Source organism: Mugil cephalus, chromosome 8 (genome assembly GCF_022458985.1).
Source record: "Mugil cephalus isolate CIBA_MC_2020 chromosome 8, CIBA_Mcephalus_1.1, whole genome shotgun sequence".
Classification (NCBI taxonomy): Eukaryota; Metazoa; Chordata; class Actinopteri; order Mugiliformes; family Mugilidae; genus Mugil; species Mugil cephalus.
Window position 1 is genome coordinate 5,430,634 of NC_061777.1, and position 25,923 is coordinate 5,456,556.

The 25,923-nt window shown below is 40.7% G+C and overlaps 1 protein-coding gene across 4 annotated transcripts in view; it reads right to left on the minus strand.

Moving 5' to 3' along the window:
• LOC125012073 (protein unc-13 homolog B-like) overlaps nt 1-25,923 on the minus strand; it is a 143,510-nt gene that overhangs the window by 50,224 nt on the left and 67,363 nt on the right. For 3 of the 4 annotated variants that reach the window (XM_047591693.1, XM_047591692.1, XM_047591694.1), the window contains exons 2-12: nt 14,647-17,533; nt 13,883-13,905; nt 13,149-13,198; nt 12,938-13,013; nt 12,085-12,090; nt 9,726-9,800; nt 8,117-8,336; nt 7,771-7,998; nt 3,259-3,400; nt 907-1,076; nt 591-706 (exon numbers count right to left, since the gene is read on the minus strand). In XM_047591693.1, coding sequence (XP_047447649.1) covers nt 591-706; nt 907-1,076; nt 3,259-3,400; nt 7,771-7,998; nt 8,117-8,336; nt 9,726-9,800; nt 12,085-12,090; nt 12,938-13,013; nt 13,149-13,198; nt 13,883-13,905; nt 14,647-17,395 — 3,855 coding nt within the window. In that variant the 5' untranslated portion in view covers nt 17,396-17,533. The remainder of the gene's footprint in view (nt 1-590; nt 707-906; nt 1,077-3,258; nt 3,401-7,770; nt 7,999-8,116; nt 8,337-9,725; nt 9,801-12,084; nt 12,091-12,937; nt 13,014-13,148; nt 13,199-13,882; nt 13,906-14,646; nt 17,534-25,923) is intronic. The other variant, XM_047591695.1, reaches the window with a different exon arrangement.

Here is a 25,923-nt window from a genome sequence, read left to right on the forward strand (position 1 = left end):
TAGAAATGCACAAAACCTAAATGTCACAATAAAAAAAAAAAGCTGCTAATGGAAATGGCTGCATTTGTCAAACATCCCTAAAACACTTTGACGCGTTCATGAGGTGTTTCTTCAGACGTATCGATATAAAAGTTTATCAGAAAAGTCACTGGAGTCACTGGAGATGACGCTGGGGTTCGTTTGAAGTCCATCTTCCTCAAAGGGAAGTCTCACTGGCGAGAATTTAAGAGAATTATGGGATATCGCGAGACAAGACTTTATGAGAAACACTGCTTTTATTTTGAAAGAAAAATCAAAAAGCAGCTAATGCTATGAGATGGGGGTGTCTGGTCTGGTCTAGGTGGGTGCTACATGTCTAAGTAACATCTACTTGAATGTATTAAAGGTCCAAAAGTTTTCCAGCAGAACAATGAATTGTCACAAGATGATCATAGTTATTTATTTTATTAATGTTACGCCTGATCTGTGCACATTAATGTAGTTCACCTGTTATTTGTTTTAACAGTCAAATGTATCCTGCTGCTTTACTCTTTTTCATCACTATGAATAAAGTATTTGGGGATATTTACTCCAGTCCTACTGTGTGTTACCTCGTGAAGGCACGTGTACTGAACGTGATAAGGTGCCACCTTCTCCTCTCCCTCGATCTCCACACTGATCTGAAGACGTATGGCTCCAGACACTGCCGACTTGTCTGTTCTCTTTTCTTTAAGTGGAAGAGACAAACACACAGTCAGTCTGAAGTGATCCGTCTCCCAGAGCTGAACTTAAGTTGAACTTCAAATCTAAGATGACAGCTGAAACAGAGAGCGTTCCTCTGAGCGCCGTGCTAATGAGTATGCACCGCGCAAAACAAAAAACACCAAGTTTCATCACGTGTTCCCACGTTTCTGTGCGACTACGTACCCAGATTGTACCAAACGTCCATCTCTCCGCTCAGGGTGCGGACCTCAATGATGCTCTGACCCAGGAAGTCGTCTGACTCTCTCTTCAGTCGCTGCTTCACCCTCGACTTGATGTCGTCGTCCTCGTCCCAAACCCGCAGCTTGATGCGGTCGGACGAGTTGTGGCACTCGCTGTGGAGACAGTGGAGTCAGGCGGGCGGGGTGTCGCTTTAACGCTAACAACGGGACGATGGTTCGATGTCTTAGATGCCTACATATACCTGCTGTTTACACAGCATTTAAAGAACTCAATTTATCAATGTAAGTCACTGTGAATCCAAGTAATAACATGTTTGAATGTATTTACTTTCTAAAGGAACCAGTCACATGTTAAAAGCCTCCAATGCACGTTATCTATTTCCATCTTTATTTTAATGTTACGACAAGTAGAGTCTAGTTTAGATTATTGTAAATTAAACTGAAAGGTGAGAGGCCGGAGATGATTGAATGATTCATGTCTCAAGGACTCAGGATAGACATGGAGAACTGGTCTGAGTCTGGTTCTTTTGACTGAATCTGATTATATATATATATATAAGCTTAGAGTCGTTACATGAACGGTTGAGGTCACTCACGTTAAGTCATTAAATGATGTTATAGTGTCAATTCAGGGCTGAATTTTATTCTGAAAGAATACGTTGTAAATGTTTTTTGCTCAAATCTAATCAAGCTATGACTTAAGAACAAGTAAACACTCTGTTCTGGTTTCACACTGGATACAGACCATGTTGTACAGGGTTAAACTGATCCTGTTTCACCGATTCATCCACCACCATGCCTCTCCACTCTCCACCGCTTCACGTGACTGACAGAATGATCTCTGCTTTCCTCTGAGAATGTACTAATTTATGAAAAGATAATCGTGAGCCCTGCTGTGCCCAGACCATTAAAAAGCATTAATTTACAGAAGATTATGTGACAAATTGTGCATGACTAGAGATTTGACAGGAGGAATTAGTCTTAGTCTGCAGCTCTCATTTATTGAAGTAAATATTATAACATATTTACAATGAATACCAAGTGAGAGCGTAGTATGACGCCCATGTGTCACTGACTGAAGAGGTCTAATCAGCCTGTTTGGGTTTAACCTGGTGCCTTTTGGTAAAGGAGCTGAAATCTTCAGCTAAAGCAAGTTAGTGTATGATGTTTATTTCCACCACTTCACTGCCTACACAGAAAATTAAATGATCTGTTAAGATGTATTGTATCAAAACACAGATTGCAGTAGAACATTTTTAACAATATTGAACCTTTTCTGTTTCTTCACCTGATAATTTTTGAACTTTTTCTGTGATCCTGTTTCTTTTTCCTTCCTCCTTCCTGTCTATTATATGATTATATACTCAGTCGTCTCACCTATGTCCCTAAGTGTGTTCCTTGTTGCCATTTCCAAGTGTTTCCTTGTTCTTGGCTTCTTTCCTTTTTTTTATTTTTAATTATTCTAAATCTCTTTTTTGTTGGAGCATATTTGTTTGGACTCCTCCTTTTACATGGCAGCGCTTTACGTTACCGGTTATACTGAATTTTATTTCACCCCGTTTTATTTTATTTCTTTACTCCCTTGTTGTGTCCTACATTAAGTGTTGAAGTAGTTACTGAAAAAAGCAATTCATTACACATTACTAGTTACTTTTTAAGAAAATAATGCCTTACTTTTTACTTTTAAGTAATTAGTCACACTACTAGTTACGGTTTCTGTTGGATTACTCCATGACATCATGCGAGATGCACCTAAATCATTCTCTATTAACATTATAAACTTAAACAACATAAATAAGCATGAATCTTTATTATCTTTATTAATCTAAAAACAGGACATGCACACACAACCTCTGTTATGCTTTTTCTTGCACATGTTTTCCTGTCTGACGTCCACTCCACGTTATGTGTGTGGACACAGGCAACATTTCCTACACAATATTATTCGGCTTCAAGCCACTTTTGTTGATAATTGTTTCCATTTCTGTCGTGTCTTCTTCATGTCACAGAAAGGAACATCTGATTTGTGTTTCCGGTCCCCCCGTAAAGAAGTGCATATCATTTTTGTGCAAGCATGTGTGCACATACAAGGAATTTGAACATAGAATTAATGTAGAGTTACTTTATAACATGTTACCCCCAACACTGCCTACATTTGGGTCCTACCTTCCTCGCTGCACACCTCCATGTTTCTATCCCTCACAGAAAGGAGATAGGAGATAATATATTCCTATTCCTATTCCTATCAATCTGATTACTCCCGACTGGGTTAATCTGTTCCATCCAGCATTATTCCAATAATTGAATGTTGATAAAACAACAACGTTGCACTTACAAGCTGAACTTTTCCTCCCAGACTGGGTTTAGGTTGCCGTAGATGGTCTTTGTTCTCTTCTTGGTTTTGCCGACTTGGATGGTGACGTACGGATCACTGGAGCCCGTCCTGTCTTTAGCCTGGAGACCCTGCGCGCTCACCACTGATAAAACACACACACACACACACACACACACACACACAAACACAAAGAGAATGACTATGAGATTGCATAAGAACAACAAACAAAACACCTACTCTGAGCCGTCACATTTTAGTTTCTCATTCACACACGCATTCACCAAAACGCAAGATATCGCCCACACTGTTATGCAAAAAAACACAGTCGTCACTGCCTCAGAGGCAGATGTTGGCCGACAACGCTTCTCACTAAATTACTTAAACATCCACCGTGGGCCGAGGTCCTGTGCAACAAGTGGTCACATGAAACCGGAATAGTCACAACAGACAGAAACATGAACATGCAAATTAGCTTCTGCTCGTTGAATTCTGTCTGTCAAACCAATAAATGCAAGAAGAAGCATTTGCTGGGACTCTTCCTTGCTTCCTTCCTCCCTAAGATGAAAAAAAAACAAGAGCAGCTTCGATAGGAGATATGTAATTACGTCTGGAGACATTCCTTTAAGACAGGTCAACGGGTACCAAGGAGGCTGTTTAACTGAAGGACAGCTTTATTCCTGCCGCCTCTCACTGCCTCTTTCAATCCAGGTGATAAAGCAAGCGAGAGCTCTGCAACTGATTCTAAAGAGTGTTTCTATTTATAGCTGCACACCTTAACCAGCTGTTGCCTGAAGAAAGACTGAACCGTGCAACATGTAGGCACCTTTTCCTAGAACGTGCAGGAAGGTAAACGATGACTATGGAGTAGCACGGGTACAGACGTATTCAGAAACATGGACGACCCATTCGTGTGCTACAAGGTTACAAACCAGGAAACCAAAATGTCAAACAGGCCATGGTATATATATATATATATATATATATATATATATATATATATATATATATATATATATATATATATATATATACACACACACAAAAATAAGCTGAAACAAGGGCAACTGGACTTGTAGAGTTTCTTGAAGATGTTTCATTCAAGCAGCTTCTTCAGGTCCCAAAGAATGGTGAGGGGTTTAAATAGGAAGTGTAGATCTCTGGCTCACATGACAACGGTCTTTGAACGACTCATCTCCGGCCACTAATGGATCATTAAAGTACCTTTCATTCATCCTTTGGAGAAGGGGAAACAGGATCCTCGAGTTACAGGTAAGAAGCATCTGGTTATCAACAAACTCTAAAACCGTTTTCAATAGTGTTTTAAAGGCACTTTTATTTTACTTGATGATATTTCTACTACATTTCAGAGAGTAATGTTGTAGTTTTTACTTCACTACATTCAAATGACAGCCTAGTAGTTTTCAATCCTTTTGGCTTCTGACGTTTTTGCAAAACTGGTGTGAACTCCAGGTCGCTAAGGCCGGGCGATTATTTTCGTTTTAAATATCAATAATATCGATACCACGAGTAGTATTGGATCGATACTTTTGTTCCAGTTTCTTGTCTATACGTCCAGTAAATGACTCCTCACAGAGTTCATGCAGCTTCTCTCCAAGTCTGCAGGAGCTTCTCCATCTTCACTTGTAGTAAAAGGTGGATATGGACAGAGTTTGACGCTCAAATCCATCACAGCAGCATCGCACAACAAAGACAAGTAAATGGGATTCAGACCCACTTCTTTGGTGGAAAACGAATGAGCCAACAACTTTTATATTTATTATTACATTGTTGCTATTGTTTACTCAACTGACTTTGTTATTGACTTTATTTTCCATTGTTGTTGTGTTCTTTACATTGTTACATTTATTTTTTGTTACATTGTTACACTTTTTCTTATTTTGTACTATTTTGAATTTCTTTGAAACAATTGTGTGTTGTAAAAGGGTAACTGTTAAATTATAAATTATATTTCATAATCAACAAACTAAAGGCAAAATTACGAAGTGATCACGACATTTCAAGTATCAGTATCGGTGATTCCGACCCCTTATTTACTCCCCAGTATTGTCCACCCATACGAGTCACGTTAGAGATGTGTAAAGGGTTCAATTTTCTCAATACATATTTGGTTTAATTTCTATAAATGCTCTAAGCATCAAATATCTCACCATGTGCAGTTTACAGCTAATACTATACACCTACGCCTGAGTAGGACTTTTTATAAGAGACTAAGTATTTTTACACAACTCAGTTTTTTCTTCTTTCACCATTAAACTTTTCTTTTCCTGTGTTTTTAAAACTCACTGACTGATGCATCTCATCTGTGACCCACTGAGCTTTGAATATTAATTGGTTCAGATGTTCCCCAGTGGATCGGGGACTGTGGGTGCTTCAAAGAGCTCCCTGTACAGCGTCCTCTGTCAGCGCTCCATCAAGTTCAATCACAACTGTACAAGACGGCGTTCAAAGTATTTCAGATGAAGGACCTGATTGATTTAAGCGAAATGAAAACAATCTTTGTTATGTTTAAGTTGTCACGATAACATAAAACTTTCAACACATGTGAACGTGACTTTCGAAGGCGACATTAGAAAACCTAAAATCTAGCTATTTTCTAAAGATCTTTTAACTGAATATTAAAAAGTCTAATACGCAGGCTGACCAAGATCATCAGAAAAGTGAGTGACACATGAATAAGTTTCATCAAAGCGCGATATGAACCCCCGTATCTCCCCTTTAACGGAGCTCATCACTGGTGATCGGGGGAGACAAGGTGTGATGGGTGCCATGGCAACACTGCTGCCACTATATGGTGAGATGTGTCTGGTTGCTCTGGTAACAGCGGCGGTCCTTATGATGTGTGGCAAAGGGAAATTAGTGGAACCTGGAGATAAACAGTTAAAGCTTCTCCACAGTTCAGAAGACAATGTTGCATAACAGGAGAAAGTTTTATGAACGTCGGTCTCAGCTATAGGGCTAAAGGATTTTAATATATGTAAAACATTTAGTTTTTTCTCAACTTTCAAGACATGATTGTAAAATAAATGTGTGTATGTAATGTTGATTTTATTATTAGTTTGAAAATGTCCTCTGCTTTCACCCATATTCTGACTGGCTTCTTATTAAGTATCAGTTCACTCTTTCTGAGAATGTACCAGGTAAAAATGCACTCACAGTCTCAGCAAAGTGGCTGAAGCCAGTGGTGAAAAATAAAAAAAAAGCAACGTAACCTTGAATCAGACTGCAGATTGAATTCTCACAAAGACATAAGCGTTACACACCCCATACAGGTTTTGACACACATGCTGCACACAGTATCCTGTTGCTACAAGCCTCTGGTAGTCTAGTAATAACGGAGAGGCGAGGGGAGACAACGGAGGAGAAATGGGAAAAGGATCGACATTGGTTTGTTTTTATTATCCGAATGAAAATGCCATGGTTTTGCCTCGTGTGGAATGTGTTTGTGTTGCCCGTCCAAGAATTCATAGTGATAATAATTGTTAAACAGAAAGAGATTGAAATCATTGAAATACATGGGAATCCAATCCTATAGTTTTATTGTAGGGTATAATTGAACTTTTTTACTTTTGTGACATTTTGTTTTTATTTTCATGTAGAAAATCAGTTTGTCTGTCCCTGCAGTAGACTGGCGACCTGTCCAGGGCGTACCCCGCCTCCAGAGGACGAGTGGTTACAGAAAATGAATGAATGAATGTATAAAAATAAATGTCACCATATATAGTTCATTATGGTTCCTTCCCCTTAAGTGATAAAAAATGTAAACATGTATTTAGAACATAAGTGCTGACTCTGGCACTTACCAACATTAGGCTAATTAGGCTAGACCCGGGTCGACCCGCTTTGGTGTGCTTTCACACTGCCAGCAGTACCAGGTCCGACCTCCCACTATCTCAAAAGGCTACTGATATTAGAATAAATCACTGTGTCCCACAGAGTGCCTGATCTCTGCTGCCGATGGTCTCATGGTCTCATGGTCTCTTGCCACAAGCTTTATATAAACAGGCGCACATGCATTCCCCAATCGGTGCGATTTCCAGAACATGACGTAGGACTAATTCACCTATGCTCTTCCAGTGATGATCAAGTAACAACACATTTGATTTGTTCGAAAAAATTGACAAAAATTTCTGCTCTTCAGAGATCGGTCTCAGGGAGACCAACGGGAAAGGAAGGCTGATTTTATGGGAGTAGACCAAAACTACATCAAAAATTGTAAATTAAGCCGAGGCGTTAAAATCCCAGGTCGAAATGCTGGGTCAACCCAGGTTTTTCATGCAGTGTTAAAGAGGCTTAATAAACCAGCTACGCTCAGTGATCATGCATACGTGGACCTTGTTGACAACATATGACCTGAGAATGTTTCCTTCCCTGATTGGCTGAAAACCACATGCTTCTAAACCTCATAGAGAGGCACCAGGACAAAGTTACCAAATATGGTTCCTTGCCCTATAAAGGGTTAGAAACAAGAAATTAGCATGAACTGTCCCGTACCGTTGATGGTGATCTTGGCTGACCATTTGGAGGTGCCGTCCAGGACACTCTGCTTGATGCTCTTCATGTGCTGGCTGTGGATCATCTTGGAGACGTTGAACACTTTCCGGATCTCCTCAAAGATCTCTGGCTTGTTCCTCTCGCGGATCTTCATCCTGTCCTTCATGGCCATTATAATGTGCTGCGTCCGGTCCTCTGCTCCGGTCTTTGAGCTCTTCTCGGCAGCTCCTGTACAAGAGGACAAGGTGAGTGGGAAATAACGAATGCACGACTGCGGGAATAATAATTTCCGGGAAGGGGTCTCTAGGGGGATTTAATCGTCGAGGGGTTCAATGCTGTTACTCACTCTGCAGACAGTCGGCGTTCAGCAGTTCTTGACATTTCTCGTGCACTTTGACCCCGCACTCTGCACAGCGCATACCCTGCCGAGCGATGCCCCACAGCAGACCCTCACACTCGTAGCAGTAGGTGGGCGTGGTGGCCGTCCACACCTCAAAATTGTGCGGCGTGGTGCAGGAGATAGGGTAGATCAGAGCCTGCAGAGTCTTCTTGTATACATGGTTTTTCTGGTGGAGTCATAGAAACAGAGAGGAATGAAGATTAAAGAACTTATCCAGGGAAAGGTTAAAGAGGAAATCCTTAGATAAGTCATCACTAGAGCACAACAAGACGGAAGACAACTAAATTAAGGAAACAAAAATTCTCCAAGATGAAGTTAACGGGTGTAACTTTCCAGAAGGAATAGCATGTAGCGTTACTGCAGGTGCCATTTACTAAAACTAGATAAATGTATTAAATGTGCAACTAAAAACTAATGAATAATTCTTGGCTTCTTCTTTGATGAACTCAATTCTGCCGTTGTTAAGTGTAGGAGGAGTGTGGGAGGAGGTGAACACATCTCCACAGAATGAGAGGACACCTTGACTGGAAGCCCAGTTTGATTTGGTAAACACAGTATTTGTATAGGGGGCATGTGAGTCATTATTATATAGCAGTATTAAAACTATTTTTTGTGTTTACTACTCCTCCACTTTTCACTCTTATCTCTGCCTAGTTTTGTGGACCTAAGCCGCATCGTGTCTCACTTCATTAATGTAATTTGATTTTAATTCTATTCCTTCTTTTATTGTGCGTGGCACTATGACTATGGTTAACACATATTTATTCCTATTTGTAATGGTTTTCACAAGTTAACATCTGCTTGCTGTCTATGTTCACAAAGCGGCACAAAATATGACTGTGCATACACCGATCAGCCATATCATTATGACCACGTGAGAAGCACATAACATTTAAACCATCATGTGACATTTCAATGTTCTGCTGGGGAACTTTTGGGCTTGGCTGGTATTCATGTCGATGTTACTGAGACCAGACCAGACGCACGCATCCTATAGCAATGAAACTCCTTGATGGCAGCAGCCATCCCCAGGAGGATGTGGCACACAACAACGGTTTAGGAGCAACTCAAAAAACATGAAAAACAGCACAAGGTGTCAAGCTAATTAACTAATTAATAACGATTACTACTGTCACTATTTTTAGGTTCTTTGTTTCGAGTTAGGACACATTCTCCTAGCTTCATAAATTTACTCTCCACCCGACAACGGTGACTTTGATGCCTTTGAGAGGGAAAACTGCGTTACTCTCATTCTATTGGTAAGTGAACTCAACTGACTGCTCAAACCTGACAATATCCAGCAACAACAAGTTTCATTTTTCTTTCTAAATGTTGACCTTTTTTTTTTAATCGCAATCAAACGCTACACGCCAGAGCAAGGGAGCATCATGGCAGCAGGAGTTCAGTTTGAAAGATGACATTAAGTTGAAGTCTGTGTGTATCCTCATTATCTGGCATCCAGGTGACAGCAAGTCTCCCTGTAGGTTAAGGCAATAGGCTACTTTCATTTGGATGTGTGTGTTTCTGTGTGAGGCAGATGTGTTTGGCCACTCACGAGCTCTTCGTCTTTCAGGGAGGTCCGTGTGGCCAGTGTGTGGGCGAGTCCAGCTTTCCTGGACTGTATCATAGTCTGAAAACCAGAGAGAGAAATGGGAGAAATATCAGTGGTGCACAGCGAAATGCAGAAAAAAGGGAAAGAAAAGGAGAATTTGCTTCACTTGAAACAATCAACCAATCAATTCTTTGTGAGATGTTGGGTTTTAACTTTGAAGGAAACTGTGCAAAGTCAATCGCACAAACAACCCCTAGACATTTGTGCTGCTTTTGTCTGACTGCACACTTTCAAAAAAAACAAAAAAACAACGCATTATTCCCCCAAACTCTCACAGGTGTGCATGCTTACAAAAATTTAACACGGAATGAAGCAACCGAGAGATTTTCTGTATTAAAGTGATTGTTCGACATTGTGAAATATGCTGATGACATGGTGCTGATGATAATAATTTAATACCCAGGGATAGAGATAGACTGTTCCCCCTGTTCCTATGCTTTGTGCTCACTTAAAACAATCATCTGCTACTTGTTCCCTTTTATCTAATCAACCACCTCCGACTGTCAAACCCATCCAGGATAGCCTTAGTTACAGTTTCCTGCAAAACTTTTTTCTTTTTTCTTTGTGTAATATCCATTAGTTATGCAGACAGATCCTCCTTGAGCCCACAGGTTTCCTGGAGACCGGTTTTAAAGCTCAGTGCAGTGTCTGTAGTTGTCAACATCTTGCCTACATACTCATGACTCCCAGCTAATTCACAAGAAGTGAGTGGAGCTGAGGTGGGCAGGTAACACCGAGGCAAAAACTGAGCTTACCTACCCGCCGCGCTGTTAGTTATGCATCATTTAAACAGGTGATTCCACCTACGTGCTGGAGCCGTGAGTGTAGAAATTGGTAACAGAGGCCCAACACTGGTTTTGTTTGTACCAGGCTGTAAACATGTTTATTTCTGCTGTAAAGTTGGCTATTTTCCCGCGGAGCACTGACTCACTTCTGGAGACGGCCTCAAGTTGTCAATCAAGAATCATTTGGCATTTCTGCCTCGGCTTCATAATATCCGTGGATGTGGATTCTGCAGCGGGATGTTTTGGAGAAGGTTTGCACATTTTGTTTTTTTCAAAAATGAAGAAATACTTTAGTTCAAGGGCACTTTTTATCTGGCACCAAATCACTTTAAATCTGTTATACACCTGAGAAACCTCTTAGCAATACAGTGCTGATGTGTTGCATTTAACTTTAAAATCTTATTTTTTGTTGTTGTTCATGAGCTTGAGGTTTGAATATTTTCTGTGAGATCTTTCTCATCTTCTCTATCAAACCTAACTGTATAATCACTTGCAACAAATGGCCAATTCCCTGACATGTGACTTTGACTGAAGCACATTTAGTGAAATATGGGGCCACTAAGGTTGCTAGGTCTCTCCAGAGACATCACTTGCCTCCCTAAGCTCCACTCACTTCGCTCCCACTGTTCAAGAAACCACCGGATGATGTCTTGGATCCATCTTTATATGTATACAGTCTGTGGCTCTGTCCTTCTGTGCATTTTGGTTCCATTTATCCAAAGATATTTGATAGAATTATAAAAGCAAACTCACAAACCACCAGGTTATGCAATGGCCATTTAAATCCATCTTTCATTTTCCTTTTGCCTCCTGGGGGCTGCTGTGTCACACGTCTCCCTCTGAGTTAAAACACTGAACTTCATAAAGCCAGACTATATTGTCCAAGAGCCTTTATGTTTCCTCCCCCCTCACGGGCAATCTGTCGCCCAGACTCCTTCCATTGAGAGTGTGACCTTCAGTATGGAGGATCCACTTTAAATCAAAGGAGACAAGTTTTTTTGTTTTTTTTTTTTAATCAGATGAGTCAAGTCTTTCACATCTCAGAGACTAAATGTTCACAGCTCCGATCACTCAGATAACAGACTGCAGCCTGTGGCTGTAGCTTCTCCAAAGTGCTTCAAAGTAAATGTGCAAGGCTCAATTTACCACAGCATTTATCAGCATTTGTTTATGCAGAGTGGCAGGTGTGTTTTTTGAAAAATGGAGCTGTTGACTTGCTGAATCACAGCTCGGTAATTAAAGGACTTTGCTGAAACACCAATCAGAGGCAAAGCCTCTTGTTCTCTGAGCTTCAGTCAATCGGGGGAAACCTGCGAAAAGTGTTTGGCTTCTTCACCAGAATGTTCAGAAAATGCAGATGTACAATGACTGATTAATGCCTGTGTGTGTTTGCACATATGTGTGTGTGCTCTTATCAAAGAAACCCCACTGAGAAAACAGTGAAATGCTTTGCTCCAATCAGGACCATTTCAGAGTCTGAAACACACGGTGAAACACAGCACTCGTCTTTTACTCACCATAGCCTGAGGGCCGGCAACGGGAGGGTAGACAGTGTTTGCAAAGGATGGAAACAACAAGAGAGAAGAGGTTAGAGACAAATACACGGGGTCCCCTCTGAGAAGACGCTTTAACCTTGAAACCAACTATTCTGTGAATGAAAAACACATGATGTCACAGCGGGTGCTACAGTGCACAAGCTGTTTTAATGTATTTCACAACCGGTCTGCAGATAATCTTTCTTGATGAATTAAATTAGCTGTAGACTGTAATATGTACTGTACAGGTGGATTTTTCAGAGCCATTTCCAATGTTGAAGGTAAACCAGACAATTATAGCCTCTGTAGCTCGAATTAATTACATCTGGGAGGGAGCACCTGGTGCACCACAGCTGCAAACACAAATCGCTTTTTAAATGACTGGTATTAAATGATATGAATTTCTAAGGATATGTACATGTTACAAATAGATCCATCCAATATTAGATATTAGACTGTCACTTTTTATTGAGATCTGTATTTAGTAAAAATAAACAGACAGGGAGCCAGGCTATAAACATGAAGTGACGCCGTTAACACGTGTCACATTCGGAAAATACATCCTCAGCATACACCCAACCAAAAATCGCTGAACACATATGCACAGGAAGGATTCAGTGAGTGGATGCATACAAGCGTCACGTGACTCCATCACTGTAACTAAATGTTCAGAACAGGTGGTTCATGTTTTGTCTGCGCTTCCATTCTTCCTTGCACTCTTAGTAAACAGTGTTTCAATTTCCACACAAATTCGAGGATCAGTCCTGATTTTGCTCTTGTCTATTTCAAGCAGTAGGAAATGTCAGGAGGCAGAAACTGAGGGCTGTGCACTCACCAGTTCACTAACAAGGGGGATGGGCCTCCTCTTGCGGAGGTCTGGCATGCTGTCAATTCCAAATGGTGCGTTTCCACTGTAAACAACAAATAAATACTGATGGATACTTAAATTAAATAAATTAATAAGTAAGTGAATCCAAGGCATTATTCCAAGTAGCAATATTCCCTTATTCATACACACACACAGAACCCAAACATGATTTACTGACCCTGGCTTGGCCCACGGGTGCTTGCTGGGGTCACCATCTTGATCTCGACTCTGAAAGAGAATGTCACAGGCCATGTATTTAGTGACTGGAGGGCTGACAAGCTTCACTGGTTTCACGATACCAACACATGCACACATACACATAAACACAAGATAAAGAAGAGAAGAGAAAAAGAAACAAGAGAACAGAAGCACTAAGAAGTGAAATGGGTTGGTTGAGTTTTAGTTGCCAAGAAGCTCTGCGAATCTGACCAATTAAATCACATACGCTGCCGGTAAATGCACCAAATATTGATTTGTGGCTCCAAACTTTTTTTTGTTTTTCCGATGTCTAGTAGAGAAATTAGCTCAATGATAGACACAAACTACACAAACATGGGATGATGAAAGACTCAAAATCCACATATCTTTCATCTCCAGTCAATACTGACCTATCCATTTATGGAAATCTTGTTTTTTATGAGTGAAAGAACAAATCACCTTAATAGAGCACAGATGCAATAAGGCTGACGTCTCATAAAACTATAAATCTGTACTTTAATAATAATTTTAGCGATTTTATTAACTGAAACCGTATTTCAGGATTAGGTGAGCATTTTTACAAGAACTGGCGAGAAGCAATATAAACTTAATAAAAAGGCAAATTAAAAAAAAAAGACACTGAAAATAAATAAATCCAAATGATGTAGAGGAAACTGTACAGAAAATCTTTTAATAAACCACAAAAGAAATAACCTGATCTCCATCTTGACTTCCATCTGTAAAACAGCATAAGAGAAAACAGACAGACAAGAAAAAAAAAAGTCATGGACTAGATTGACTCGTTGCGCAAATAACAAGCCACACCCTGGGTTATTCATTTTGTTATAGATGTTTGGCTAATGTTAAAAGCAGTGCCGCTGCTGAGTTTTCAGATAGATGGGTCTCAGGACATAAATGTTTCATTAACATGTATAATTTATCATGAAAATGACTCTTAATAATTTCCCTTCCCCTTCCTCTTTAATGTCAGGCTCGCTTTCAAAGGAGATAATTCATGTTTTCTAATTCCACAAATGGCTACTGCTGATGCCTTGGAGAGGAGTAAGGGACCCGTGAGTGGCAGGTGATACATTACTCTCAAGGGGACAGAACATTATAGTGCTAGCAAAGATCGTTTGGTACAGTAAATACCCCAGGGAACTTTGGTGCGTATTCAAAGAGGGTACAAGTGCTTGTCCTTTATCTGTGAAAATGACACACTGTAACTTTGATGGTGAGTATCTATGACAGAAAAGTGAGCAGGAAAGAATAAAAATTATTTTTTCTTTTTTTTTCCCAAACAGGCCAATAATTATGATGTGTATTAATATGGTAGTATAAAAAAAAATAAATGTCCATTATAGTCCATTTTCTAAAACATAAAGAGGTGGGATGTATCTCAAAATAAATCCATGATTCATCTACTGAAAACCCAAAAGATGCATGATGATCCCAACTTAAAATCAGGCTGTGACTACCTGGTTCAAACTCCTCCTGAGAGAAGCTGGACATGGTCATACTGGCAAGGTTACGCCTGGTCTCCCTCTTCTCTCGCAGAATCTGCTGGAAGCTCCTGAGACACTTTAGCCTGCGTTCATCCATCTGACTTATCTCTATGGGTAGCTGTGCTGCATCTCCTTCTGCTTCGCCCTTTGGTCCGACAGCAGTGTCTGCGGCAGGCTGCTGCAGAAGTGGCAACTCAATCTGTCCCTGTTCCTCCAGTGCATCGGCCGAGACGGAGACTGACAAGGATTCTGCAGTGGTGCACTGTGAAAGCTGAGCTTTAAGGTTAACATCTGCAGGACATTCTATAGGACCGTCAGCTTGGCTTTCTTCAGGATGTTCTGTAAGGCCTTCGGGCTGAGAAAGTATTGCGGCGCTACTTGGGTCAGGGCAGATTGGGATTTCTTCTGAGCATTGGGGAATTTTGTCTGAACAAGTGTCTGCAGATTCTAACGTAAGGCTGTTGTTGGCTTTTTCATATTCCACAGGGAAATTATCTGATTTATTTAGGGTTGTGTTATTACTGACTTCCCTAAAAGTATCACCTCTATCAACCACGTCACCCCTCTGCGTTTCTTCAGATTTCTGTTCAAATTGTGCCTCATAGCATAAAGATGTTGAAGGCAGCTCAGTTGTAGGCAGCTCGGAAGCTACTGATATTTCAAAGTCTGTTTCTTCTCCAGGATTAACGGCTCCAGGTACTTCAAGTTTGCGCAACGCTCCCCGCAGGGCAGACCTAAAGTCAAGTACAGCTCGTCCTATCCGTTTGACAGTGAAACCACCAGCCTGGACATCTGCACTGCCAGAGTAAGGGAGACCGCTTTCTAAACTTTGGTCATTGCCTTCAGTCTTTTGGATGACTGACCTATCCATAAGTCCTACAGTGGTACCTAAGGATGCCTCAGTCCATGTGACTGCTGAGGAGTCTTCGTATGTTAAATATGTTTCATCTTGTGTCATATAGCTCAGCTCATTTGACTGTCCGTAGTCAAATTCCTCTGCTTCTCCATCATGCCCATCAACTGAATGGTAACCAGAACTCTGAGGATAGGAATAATCACCAGCGCACTCTAATCCTACAGTGGAGTCTTCAAGGTTGATATCTGTTGGAACATGAATCCCAGACAGGCTTTGAGGTCGCCTCCTCCTTGACGACCATGTGTCCCTGCTAGAGGTGCTGGCGGGTGAGTTGTAATGCTTTCCAGAGGGAATGGACAGATGTTCTGAGCTTGCTGTGGAACACTGACCTGATGCACCATATCCTCCTGCACCTCTGAAACAGTCCCAACTGCCAGCTCCTTCACAGCAAATAGAGCCCTTGGCTTCATGCTCCCCTGGGCCTCTGTCTCTGTGGTAAGCACTTTCCCTATGCCAAACAGATTCCCTGGAGACACTGTGCGGTGGTACAGTGTTAGTCCAGTGTTCCTCCACATCATCAGATCTTTGCTGCTTTCGTCCATGACTAGATGACAGTCTCTCTAGATCTGACTCGGACTTGGAACTATGACCAGAAGACAAAGAGCTTATGCTTTGACAGTCTTGGCCATCTTGCCTTTCAAGGTAGCCAAAGCTGAGTTTTCTCGCTATTGCCCCTACTGGGATGTCCGAGCTGTGGTCAGAGGCATCATCTGGTTCCTCCAGTTCCTGATGATCCACTGATTCAGCAATTGGTGACACAGTTGAATCCTCTGTCCTTGGCAGTGATAATTCTCCATGTATGCTATGGCGTTCACTGCGTACTGGAGGGAAACGATTTGAATCCGACCTTGGCATTGCACTTCCTAAACTGCCATAAGCACTGGCAGGTCTCCTACGGGAGGATGGTCCATCTTTGCACCCTGCCCCGGACCAAGTCCCGGCGTGTACCCCTGATCCTGTCTTGTTGCTAGAACGAATGCCTTCAATCTCCAACAGTACAGCATCTACACAGGATGATACCTCCTCAACTGACCCTCGAACTGAGGTCAGGTAATCCCTGAGGTCGGAGATTTCCTCCTGTATCTTGTTGATTCCTCTTAATTCCTTTAGAATGTGCTCGATGATGGCACTTGACTCCTCCTCTTTATCTTCGTCCTCTTCCAGCAGTGTACCTGGGAGCGCTCTGTTAAAGTTGTAGTCCACATAGTCACCAGCTGAATATGGTCTCTTTGGCCGAATACGGGGTGAAGCAAAATCCCTTCTGGCTGGTGATGCATATTTGCTGCAATTCATGTCTGGGCCAATCGGACTGTAGTGTGTAGAGTGCGGTCGCCGCTGCTGCTCAGGAGATTCCCGAAGACCACTCTCAAAGGAGATTCGTTTCAGACTTGCTGGGGATCTTTTATGTTGCAAAGTGCAGGGTATTCTTATACAACCTTCACGGTTCAACTCCACCTCTCCCACATATGGTGGCCCTGGTACTCCTACATGTCCTTTGCTGTTTGAAACTTTTGGACAGTAGGCTTCATCTCCTGGGTTTACCTTTGGATATACACTTCTGTGCTCCTTTCTACCCTCATGTGTTTCACTGTCTTCTTCCTCCTCAATACCTGCATAATAATGATGGGAATCAGGGAGATGGTGGTCTGCAGACCCCTGCAATAGACGGTGTATTTTACCCCGAATAACTAGTGCTACCCTTGGGTTCGGAGCTCGCTTTTTGGGTGAGTGAACTTTTGACTTTGCGCCTCCTTTAGGGGGAACGCCTGCTCCGTGTTGCCCATTGAAGCGATTTCTGGAGAACATGTTGTCACAAAATCCGACGATTCTTATCTAGTTCCCCACATTGTCGATGGGAGAGAGAGTCAAAATACTAATATAGTTCATCATTAAAGCCTGTTGGAAGCTTATCCAGCCCAGCCACTCAATGTCAGTGGCCCATGACTGAAATGTAAAGACAAAGAATAAAACACTTGTAAAAACTAAAAACACAGTTTCATCCAGGTCAAAAGTGAAAAACCGCAGAAAATAGGAAGACATTTGAGGAACAATATTCTCCTTTCAACAATTAAAAACCTCTTTTTCACCATTGTCCAAGCAGTGACATACTGCTCAAAACTGATGTAAACCTCTCAAAGTTTAAAAGCAATTATGTTTTTAGGGGCAGATCCAGTTGTACATTCATTCACACAAAACAAAGAGAAACAGAAGTGAATGTGTGCTGCTCACAACATATTTCCTTTCCTTGCCTTGAAACACAAATAGTACATTGTACTTGAAATATTATGAGCTGTGGCTGTGGAAAAACATGTCCTTGTCATGGAGGAATTAAAAACTCCAGGTTAAATCCACCTTTCGGATCACGATGGCCATAGAACACACTGAACCAAACCTCTGAGTACAATACACAGTTTAATTGCCAAGGGGGGGCATAAGTAATAGAGTGGATTGTGGTTGGTTCTGTTCTTTCGTGCATGGGATATATATATAACAAACATGGCATGTATCATGGTTTTTGTCATAGTGACGCATCTTCCAGTTGATCGGAAATCGTTTCAGGTCAAGAACCTTCATCCTATATTATACTGGCACTGGTATTAAAACTAAAGAATGTTCAGTGTATGGGAAAAAGAACAGTATTAAAGCTTGGTCTTTTTCTTTGTGATTTTTTGTGCAAAAACCATTATTTTAACAAAAAACGTTTCACATTATCCAAATACTGATTAATTTTTAGTTATTCTGGTGTGGCAGCAATGCACTTCCGTAACTTTCAACTTGCAATTTTCAACAGGAACCCTGTTCTTTTGTGGTTTGTTTGTTGGTTTTAGTCAGTATTATTAAAGCACAGCAAAGACTAAAATCTCGGATCAGAACAGTAAATTTTACTCATTCTTTACACCAATAAACATGTCACTGGTAAAGGAAATAACAAAAAAATAAGTTTCTCTCAGCGTCAATGACATTGGAACATGTATTCCACCTGGAGCAACTTTGGGATCAATACTTTTCCCCGGGACACTTCAGTAACCCATGCCATGGTAGGAGGATGAAATCGTCAACCCTTTTTTTATTAATATTATGGAAGACTTTGTGAATTGTACTATAGAGATGAAACGTGGTAATACAGCTAGAGATGAGAAGGGCACTCACAACAAAGCCTGCCGTGAAGACACACCAGCCGCCGCTTTAAGGCAGTTATTCTCCTGTTACACATGTTGCAGATGCATATATATATGAGTAAGTTAATAAATAAAAAGCCCTGAAAAATCTTCTGCTTTGCAAAAAAAACAAACAAACACAAACACACACCATACACCATTGTCTCAAATCCTATTTCATATTAGAAATGTTTTTTGTTGTCTGACACCCATTTTGCGAGTGCCATGATTGCTCAAATAATCCGAGAAATTGGAGGACGAGCATGAAAAATCAATAGAAAAGATAAACAAGTGCACGAAATATATTTGCTCTGTCATAAAATGAGTCAGTCTGTAGACTTTAAAACATAGGAAGTGTGCACACATTGTTCTGTGCTTAAAACTTTCTACTCAACTAATGGCATAAAATAGAGATTATGCTTCATAAAAGACCCCAATTAAACACAAACGTTGGTTCAGATTACTTAAAATTGTCTGCTCTTCAAATCAGAATAAATGAATGAGACAAATCTAGCTCCTTGCATTTATCTTGTATTCTCCTATTTTCTAATATTTAAAGATATTTATTATACAAAACATACAAGAGCAATAAAACTCCAATAGTTCAAAATGATGGGTCTAACATAAACCTGAGCAAAACACACCAACTTGCAGAAGGGGTCTTGCCGTTGTTATGATGCATTTAGTAATGTTGCAGAGAAATAAGATTTTAAATTTTCAGGATGTCTGAATGAGATTCTCTTATGTTGTTTTTTTGCCTCAGCCATTTGTTATTCTGGAAAAAAAAATTGGTAAGGCTCACTTGTGTGGCAGACTCACTCTGACGGATTCATGCTTGTTGCCTTTTCTCTGGAAGCCTAGAAGGGAGCAGCTGGCTGATGGCAGGTTAGGAAGCCCCACCATCCCCATCTAAGCCTGCTGATTAGTGAGCTACAGGAAACCAAGGGCAGGTGCAAGGGTCTTTTAACCATGTCAACACCAAGTCCTCATTTCCCATTCATGCTCAAAGCCCTTATTATTACAAAACCTACAATTTGCATACAATTACAAAAGAAAGAGCCTTTACATTATTTGTTTATTTATTTTTTTCATCTTGCAGCATCCTCCGTCTCCTCATTATTTACATCTTCATGCTGGCAACGCTCCTTCGCTTTCTTTCTCTGTCATTCGCATTGGACACAACCCAAAGGATGAACTCAAGCCCGAGCCAAAAGGCAAAGATTTTCTGAGTGTCTGCTTCAGTGCCAGCAAATGACAAGGATTGCCTTGGAGATTTACCTCTTCCTCTCTTAGGGAATAAAACTGCGGCGTTCATTCAAGTCACAGTAGCACAAGTAAAAGAATGGGATGTCAGCTTGTTTGGACAACGTCCAAATGTCCTCCTGTAAATTGCTAGAGAGGAGACGATGTCAGAAACTACTTGTTTTCCTATGATATATTCTTAATCTTAACATTTTTTGTTTTATGTTACTATGCCTCCTTGAAAGGATGAGAGGAGTAAAAAATACCTACACATTACATTTCATGCATCATGAATGTGGATGGAAGGCTTTCCACTTAAAACCAGCATGTCCCCGGTCAAGAATGGAAGTCCAGTTACCTTGTTATGACTTCCAAGTGCAGTTATGATTTATGACTTATAATTGTGGAAGTAAAGCGATATAAAAATTAAAGGAGGAACGTTTGGAGCACAAAGTAGATTTTGCTTCCAAGACCAGTGGCCTTGTCGTCCAGTCTGTTTAGCTAATAGGAGCTTGCCTGGCTGTGGTCCAGGTAGTCATTTGAGGACAGTCTAGTCACACCTACAGTTAAAGGCTTTAGGTTTGGAACACTATAAGCTACAGCACCCAGGAATAAGTAAATGCAACTAAAAAAGATGAGTCACATTTTATTGGACGGAGGCTTGTACAAGAGACTGTGATGTTGCATATTTGGTTGCATGTGCAGCAGAGTTGATCAACACCAACTTTAATAACTATATTGCTATATTTGCTATAATTCAACAGTTCTGGACTCTGGCAAGAGGCATGATGAAGTAGAAAAACTAAGCCTAGTCCAGAGAGCATACAGTCAAAATATCAGTTTTCGCTTCTCAGAATAAACATTTAAAAATTGAATTCAATTGAAAGCCATGTGAGTGAAGCAAGGTCAGGTGCAATTATTTTAATTGAGTTAAAATCCAAGGTGCACAGTGTTGAAGAGGTTGCAAAAAAGAGAGGGATTTTCTTTCTAATGGCAGGACAAATAAGACAACGTGTGGAATGATGCTGAAAGAATAGTGACGCAAAAACACATCAAAGATTGTCCTCGCAAGTGGAAGAAAGCACAGTTTGTACTTTAGCGCTCAGAGTTTTCAACGAATACAATGCTACTTCCATATTAATTTTACGGGGTCGTCTTGTGCAATTGAAGTAAGTTTCTGCTCACCTTTTTCTGGTTAGGACTGTCTTTGAATTTCTTATTGTTTCCTAGTTTGTTAAGATTATGATCTATCTCTAATCCAATCACAACACTCTTCAAAAAATAATCAGTCTTGTCAAAATTTTGATTTTTGTTGAACTTGTTTAAACTCATAAAGACTTGACTATTAAATCGAACTTGATTTGCTGCAGCTCATTAGTAGCGTCATAAACCATTTTCCCATAAGACATTTAACCAATATAACAACTCACTGTACTGTCACCTTGACGTGTGTCCTGTGTGCTGCTTCATTGACTTCATCTACTTCCCCCGACTGACAACATGACTTACGAGCCACACACGTTTTGAGTGGTGAATTTGTAAACTGAGTAATTGTCCCCGGCCACTGTTCTGTCAAGAATCTGACCGAGCTCACGTGTTTAGTCAAAAGCTTGTTTGGTAATGGCTTTCCTTCCTGACTGGTTCAAAAGGCCTTGTAAAAGCTCCTCAGCATGTTTCCTTTCCAAAGGCTGTCGACCTATTGATCAGGGCTCTCCTGTAACCAAGCAAACAAATACTGCTCTTCCGCCAATGTCACATTGAAACAGTCAATCAAAGAGCAGCTTCGGGAGCCGGCGTAGGTTTCCATGCTAGACTGCATCGAGTTACAAGTAGCAAAAATATGATCAGAAAAATTATACTCTGTGTGTAGTAAGGCAGGACAAATGCAGAAAGTTTTATGAATGAAACCACATAAAGCAATGCCAGTAAAGAGACACATAATAATGGAATAAAAAGTGTTTTGTTCATGAACAAGGTGACACAAAAAAATCCAACGAAACAGGATATTCTCACACACAAATAACCCTGACCCCCAACATCTGTGTTATTATGTTTCTACAAACAATACCATAGTGTGAACATGGGAAACTTTTCAATAGTTTTCATAGGCATTCAGTTCTTATATCATCATTCATGGTTGTTTTTATGGTTTTGGTACTCAGAGCCACCCATGAAAAAAATATTCCTGCCAGGTCCTGCAGTTTCGTTTCAGATGGTGAAGCTCATACCTGAAGTAGAGCTGAAGTACAATTTAAAACTGAAGAGTACAGACACAGTTTCGGGACGGTATTATGTGCACATTTTTTATTTATTTATTTTTTCCATTTTAGTAAAATATTTATGATAAGAGGAGTGAGCGTGACTTTTGGTGTTTATGATGAAAGTGACCTCTTATAGAAGCAATCTCTGGGACTGAAAAATAAAGCCAATGCAAAAGCGCCCAAAAAAAAAAGAAAACTGCAGTTCCCTCACTGACCACTTGAGGCACATGGAGAGGGTCAGCCCCACCTTGGGCGCCACTATACTACATGTCAACGGGCCGGGGGACCAAAACCAGCCCACCAGAGCGTCCAAACTAAACTGATTAACCAGAATTTTCAATAAAGTACTAACTGCTATTCCTAATTTGTCCATTGGGACTCATACTATTTTAGTAAGATTTGTGGACATAGTGCGACAGTGAGACACAGACTTAAACAGCCAATGACAACGATGTGTGTTTTGCAAAAGGATAGTTAATTAAATGGAAAATGTCATGGTGTTATTCTATGAACCAGAATAAAAGGAAAAATCTTGCGTTGTCATTATGTATAGGTTATTATGTTGTTATGTTAATGATCCGGGGTCCTGGAGATCAAAATGTATGCGGCCCCTGAATTAAAATGAGTCTGACACCCCTGTGGCTTCGTCCAAGTACTTAGGTAATTGGATGTTCTCTCAAGACTTTCTTCCTTTTTGATTTCTAAGAGACTGGAGATTTTAAGGACAAGGTATTGGATTGTTGGGATGTGGCAGCTCCGCTGTTGATGACTGAGGAAATGCTTCAACACAATATTCTAGAAATGGCTTCCATTCACCTCCAAAGAAAGGAACATACACAACAGAGTCGCATAACTGCGACTCTCATGGGAGTATTTCTAAATGTCTCCGTGCTCGCACAGATCTTTATTGTTTGAACGTGTGTGTAATGATCATGCTAGTCTGCTGGGGACAAAGAGAGCCTGAGAAAAAATAAATACCACTCTTTGAAAGGGGGCTTGAATCCTAAAGAAAAGAATGACAGCTGGAAGAATAGTGGGCAGCTGGTTTAGAAAGAGAGACAGTTAATGGGGAAAGGGCCGAGAGGAAAAATCGTGATAACAGCTGTTTCGAACGGGCGACAAAACAGACAGCAATGATGGGTAATTTCAGAAAGTAAATATATATAAAGAGAACTCGAGGTCTGCAAGTGGAAGTGTTCATGGTTTGAAGTCGAATTACTTTTCCTCTCTTCCAGACTGGGCTAAAATTAAAGTGAAAGAAGGAAATGCTCAATTGTTCCAATCACAAATATTTCAGGATTACCTACCACTCTGTTCTAAGGATCTACATTTCTCTTAGACATAAAGTGATAGACTGCTCTGTAGGAAACCTCAAACCAATTATTTCACATCACAGATACAAAAATTGTCAGGACAATCGAAGCAGAAATGAAATGAAATACATTACAACATGTTGGGTCAGGTTAAAAAACAACAGCCTAATTGGATATTGAAATTAATTGGACTGTATTTCATGTTAATTAAACAATTACTAAATGCTAAAAAATGATAACTAAGAATCATAAACAGAGCTTTGAGCTAAATGCTAGCCTCCTTTACAGTGATTAACGTATTAATAATTAGCAAACGTGAAGGTCAGGTGGTTTTTGTCCGTAAAGGTTTTACTAAAGCACCAGTAGTCATGGGAGCCAATGAGGAACTGTACTTCAAAATAAAAGTATTTTACCAGATGATTTGGTACATTTAAGAGTTTTAACTGATGTTCATACAGTTGCAATCCACTCAAAATAAACTAAGGGCTTTTGCTTTGTTAAGTAAGGAGACAATGAGTACTACTGAACCTGTCGTTGTGTGAGAGATGTGACGTGGAACAGGTCAAAGATGAGCTGGATTCACCTTCCCCATTTTCATTGCTCAGTGAAGAGCCAACCAGTTTGTTCCACTGGTTCATTTCAAGCACATAACGTGTAACTCAGTGGCAATGAAAGACAAGCAACACGTTGACGGAAACTCGCCAACAGTACAGCTGGCTAGTTAAGAGGAACTTCACGGTTAAGTCAGGTTAAGTTTAGTTTATGGTTTTGTAGGACTTAGACGGCATCAGCCCTTTATACTTGTCATCAGCCTGACTCGCTCTGTAACAACGCCACCCGAACGCTAGTTGGTGCTATGTCTTTTGTGGGTTAATTTTTGTTTCTACGTCCTGGTTCCCTTTCAACAATGGTGACTGAAACTTTCTGAAATTGAAAAACTAATCATACAAATGGTTGGTATCTCGGAACCTCCTCAGGCAACCCTTTAAAACCTGAACATCCGCCTACAATAAAAACGTAGCTTGCGGTATTTAAATTACCGTAACTCACGATGGACAAAATTCAAAGTGTGGCTGAACACTGGGAGGTTAAGCTGCCATTACGGTAATTATGATAGACCGCTGCAGTCGGCTGCAGCTTGAGGAGCAACACAAGACCAGGGAGCCCCAGGAAGAGAGAGTTGTTAGCTTTAGCTTAGCATAGACACTGTGATGTAACGTTGTCAATTATCCTGTCATTTGCAAACGTGATAAATAGACTTAAGAATAGATGTCAATAAAATTAAGATGAAGGGATTTCCTAGGTCAGATATAGACTTGGGACTATATTCCGGCAAAGGAAGTTTGATGGAAGTTTGGGCTTTTCAGGTGCACAGGTCACAAGAAATAATTAGGGAAATTCTTGAGTTTACTCAACACTTTTGTGAACGACTGTTAAATTGGCAACACTACATCACAAAGCCTATGCTAAGCTAAAGCTAAGGATAAGGACAATGCCTGAACTGATATGGATCTTCTCACTTATCCAACTCTGGGGAATACAATGAGTGACTAAATTTTACATTGGCGTGGCGTATCACTTTAATCTTTCCTGTGTGTTCCATCACTAATGAACCAGAGCAATCGACTGGAAAATTGAGGAGATGGAGAAGAAGCCAGAGACATTAAAGCGGAAATACGCTACTACCAAGCCAACCATCACAGCTCTTGAGGTCTTGTAGTTACACTTATGGGGAGGTGCACATCTGGCTGCAGCGTTAGGGCCTGGCTAGGCCGTCACCGTAGCAACAGGCATAAACCTTGCATTAGGCAATTGAGGCATTGTAGCATCATCACACTTCTTCAGCCTTAAGGACTTAAAAGTCATCTTTTACATGCCGCTTGTCAGGCACTAAAACGTTTTGTTATGGGAAGAGTCTCCAGAAGTAGCATAACCCACTGAAACCGAGCAATAGTGTTTTATCCATTATCATAATCAGCACATTTATCTAAACACATTAAATTCTTTGCAAGAGATCAGGCAAAATGCACCATTAATCTGTTGCGTAGGATCCAGTAACGATACACATGTGTGCGTCCATACACACCCACCGAGAGGATTGAGTCATGGCTGAGTGGGACACTGGCCCTGCTGTCACCTTCATTAGCCTAATTCTCCTAAGCACTTTAATTGATTTATCATCGCCACTCCACCTCCGTCCAATTCCATCAGTCATTTTTCAAACTGGCAATATCCAGACACACACACACACACAGTATTTATATCAGAGAGACATAAGTGTCCCTCCTCACCATTAATCTTACGCACACAACCGAGCAAAAAAACACAGGCCAACACCCTGCCGGTGGCAGTACAATGAA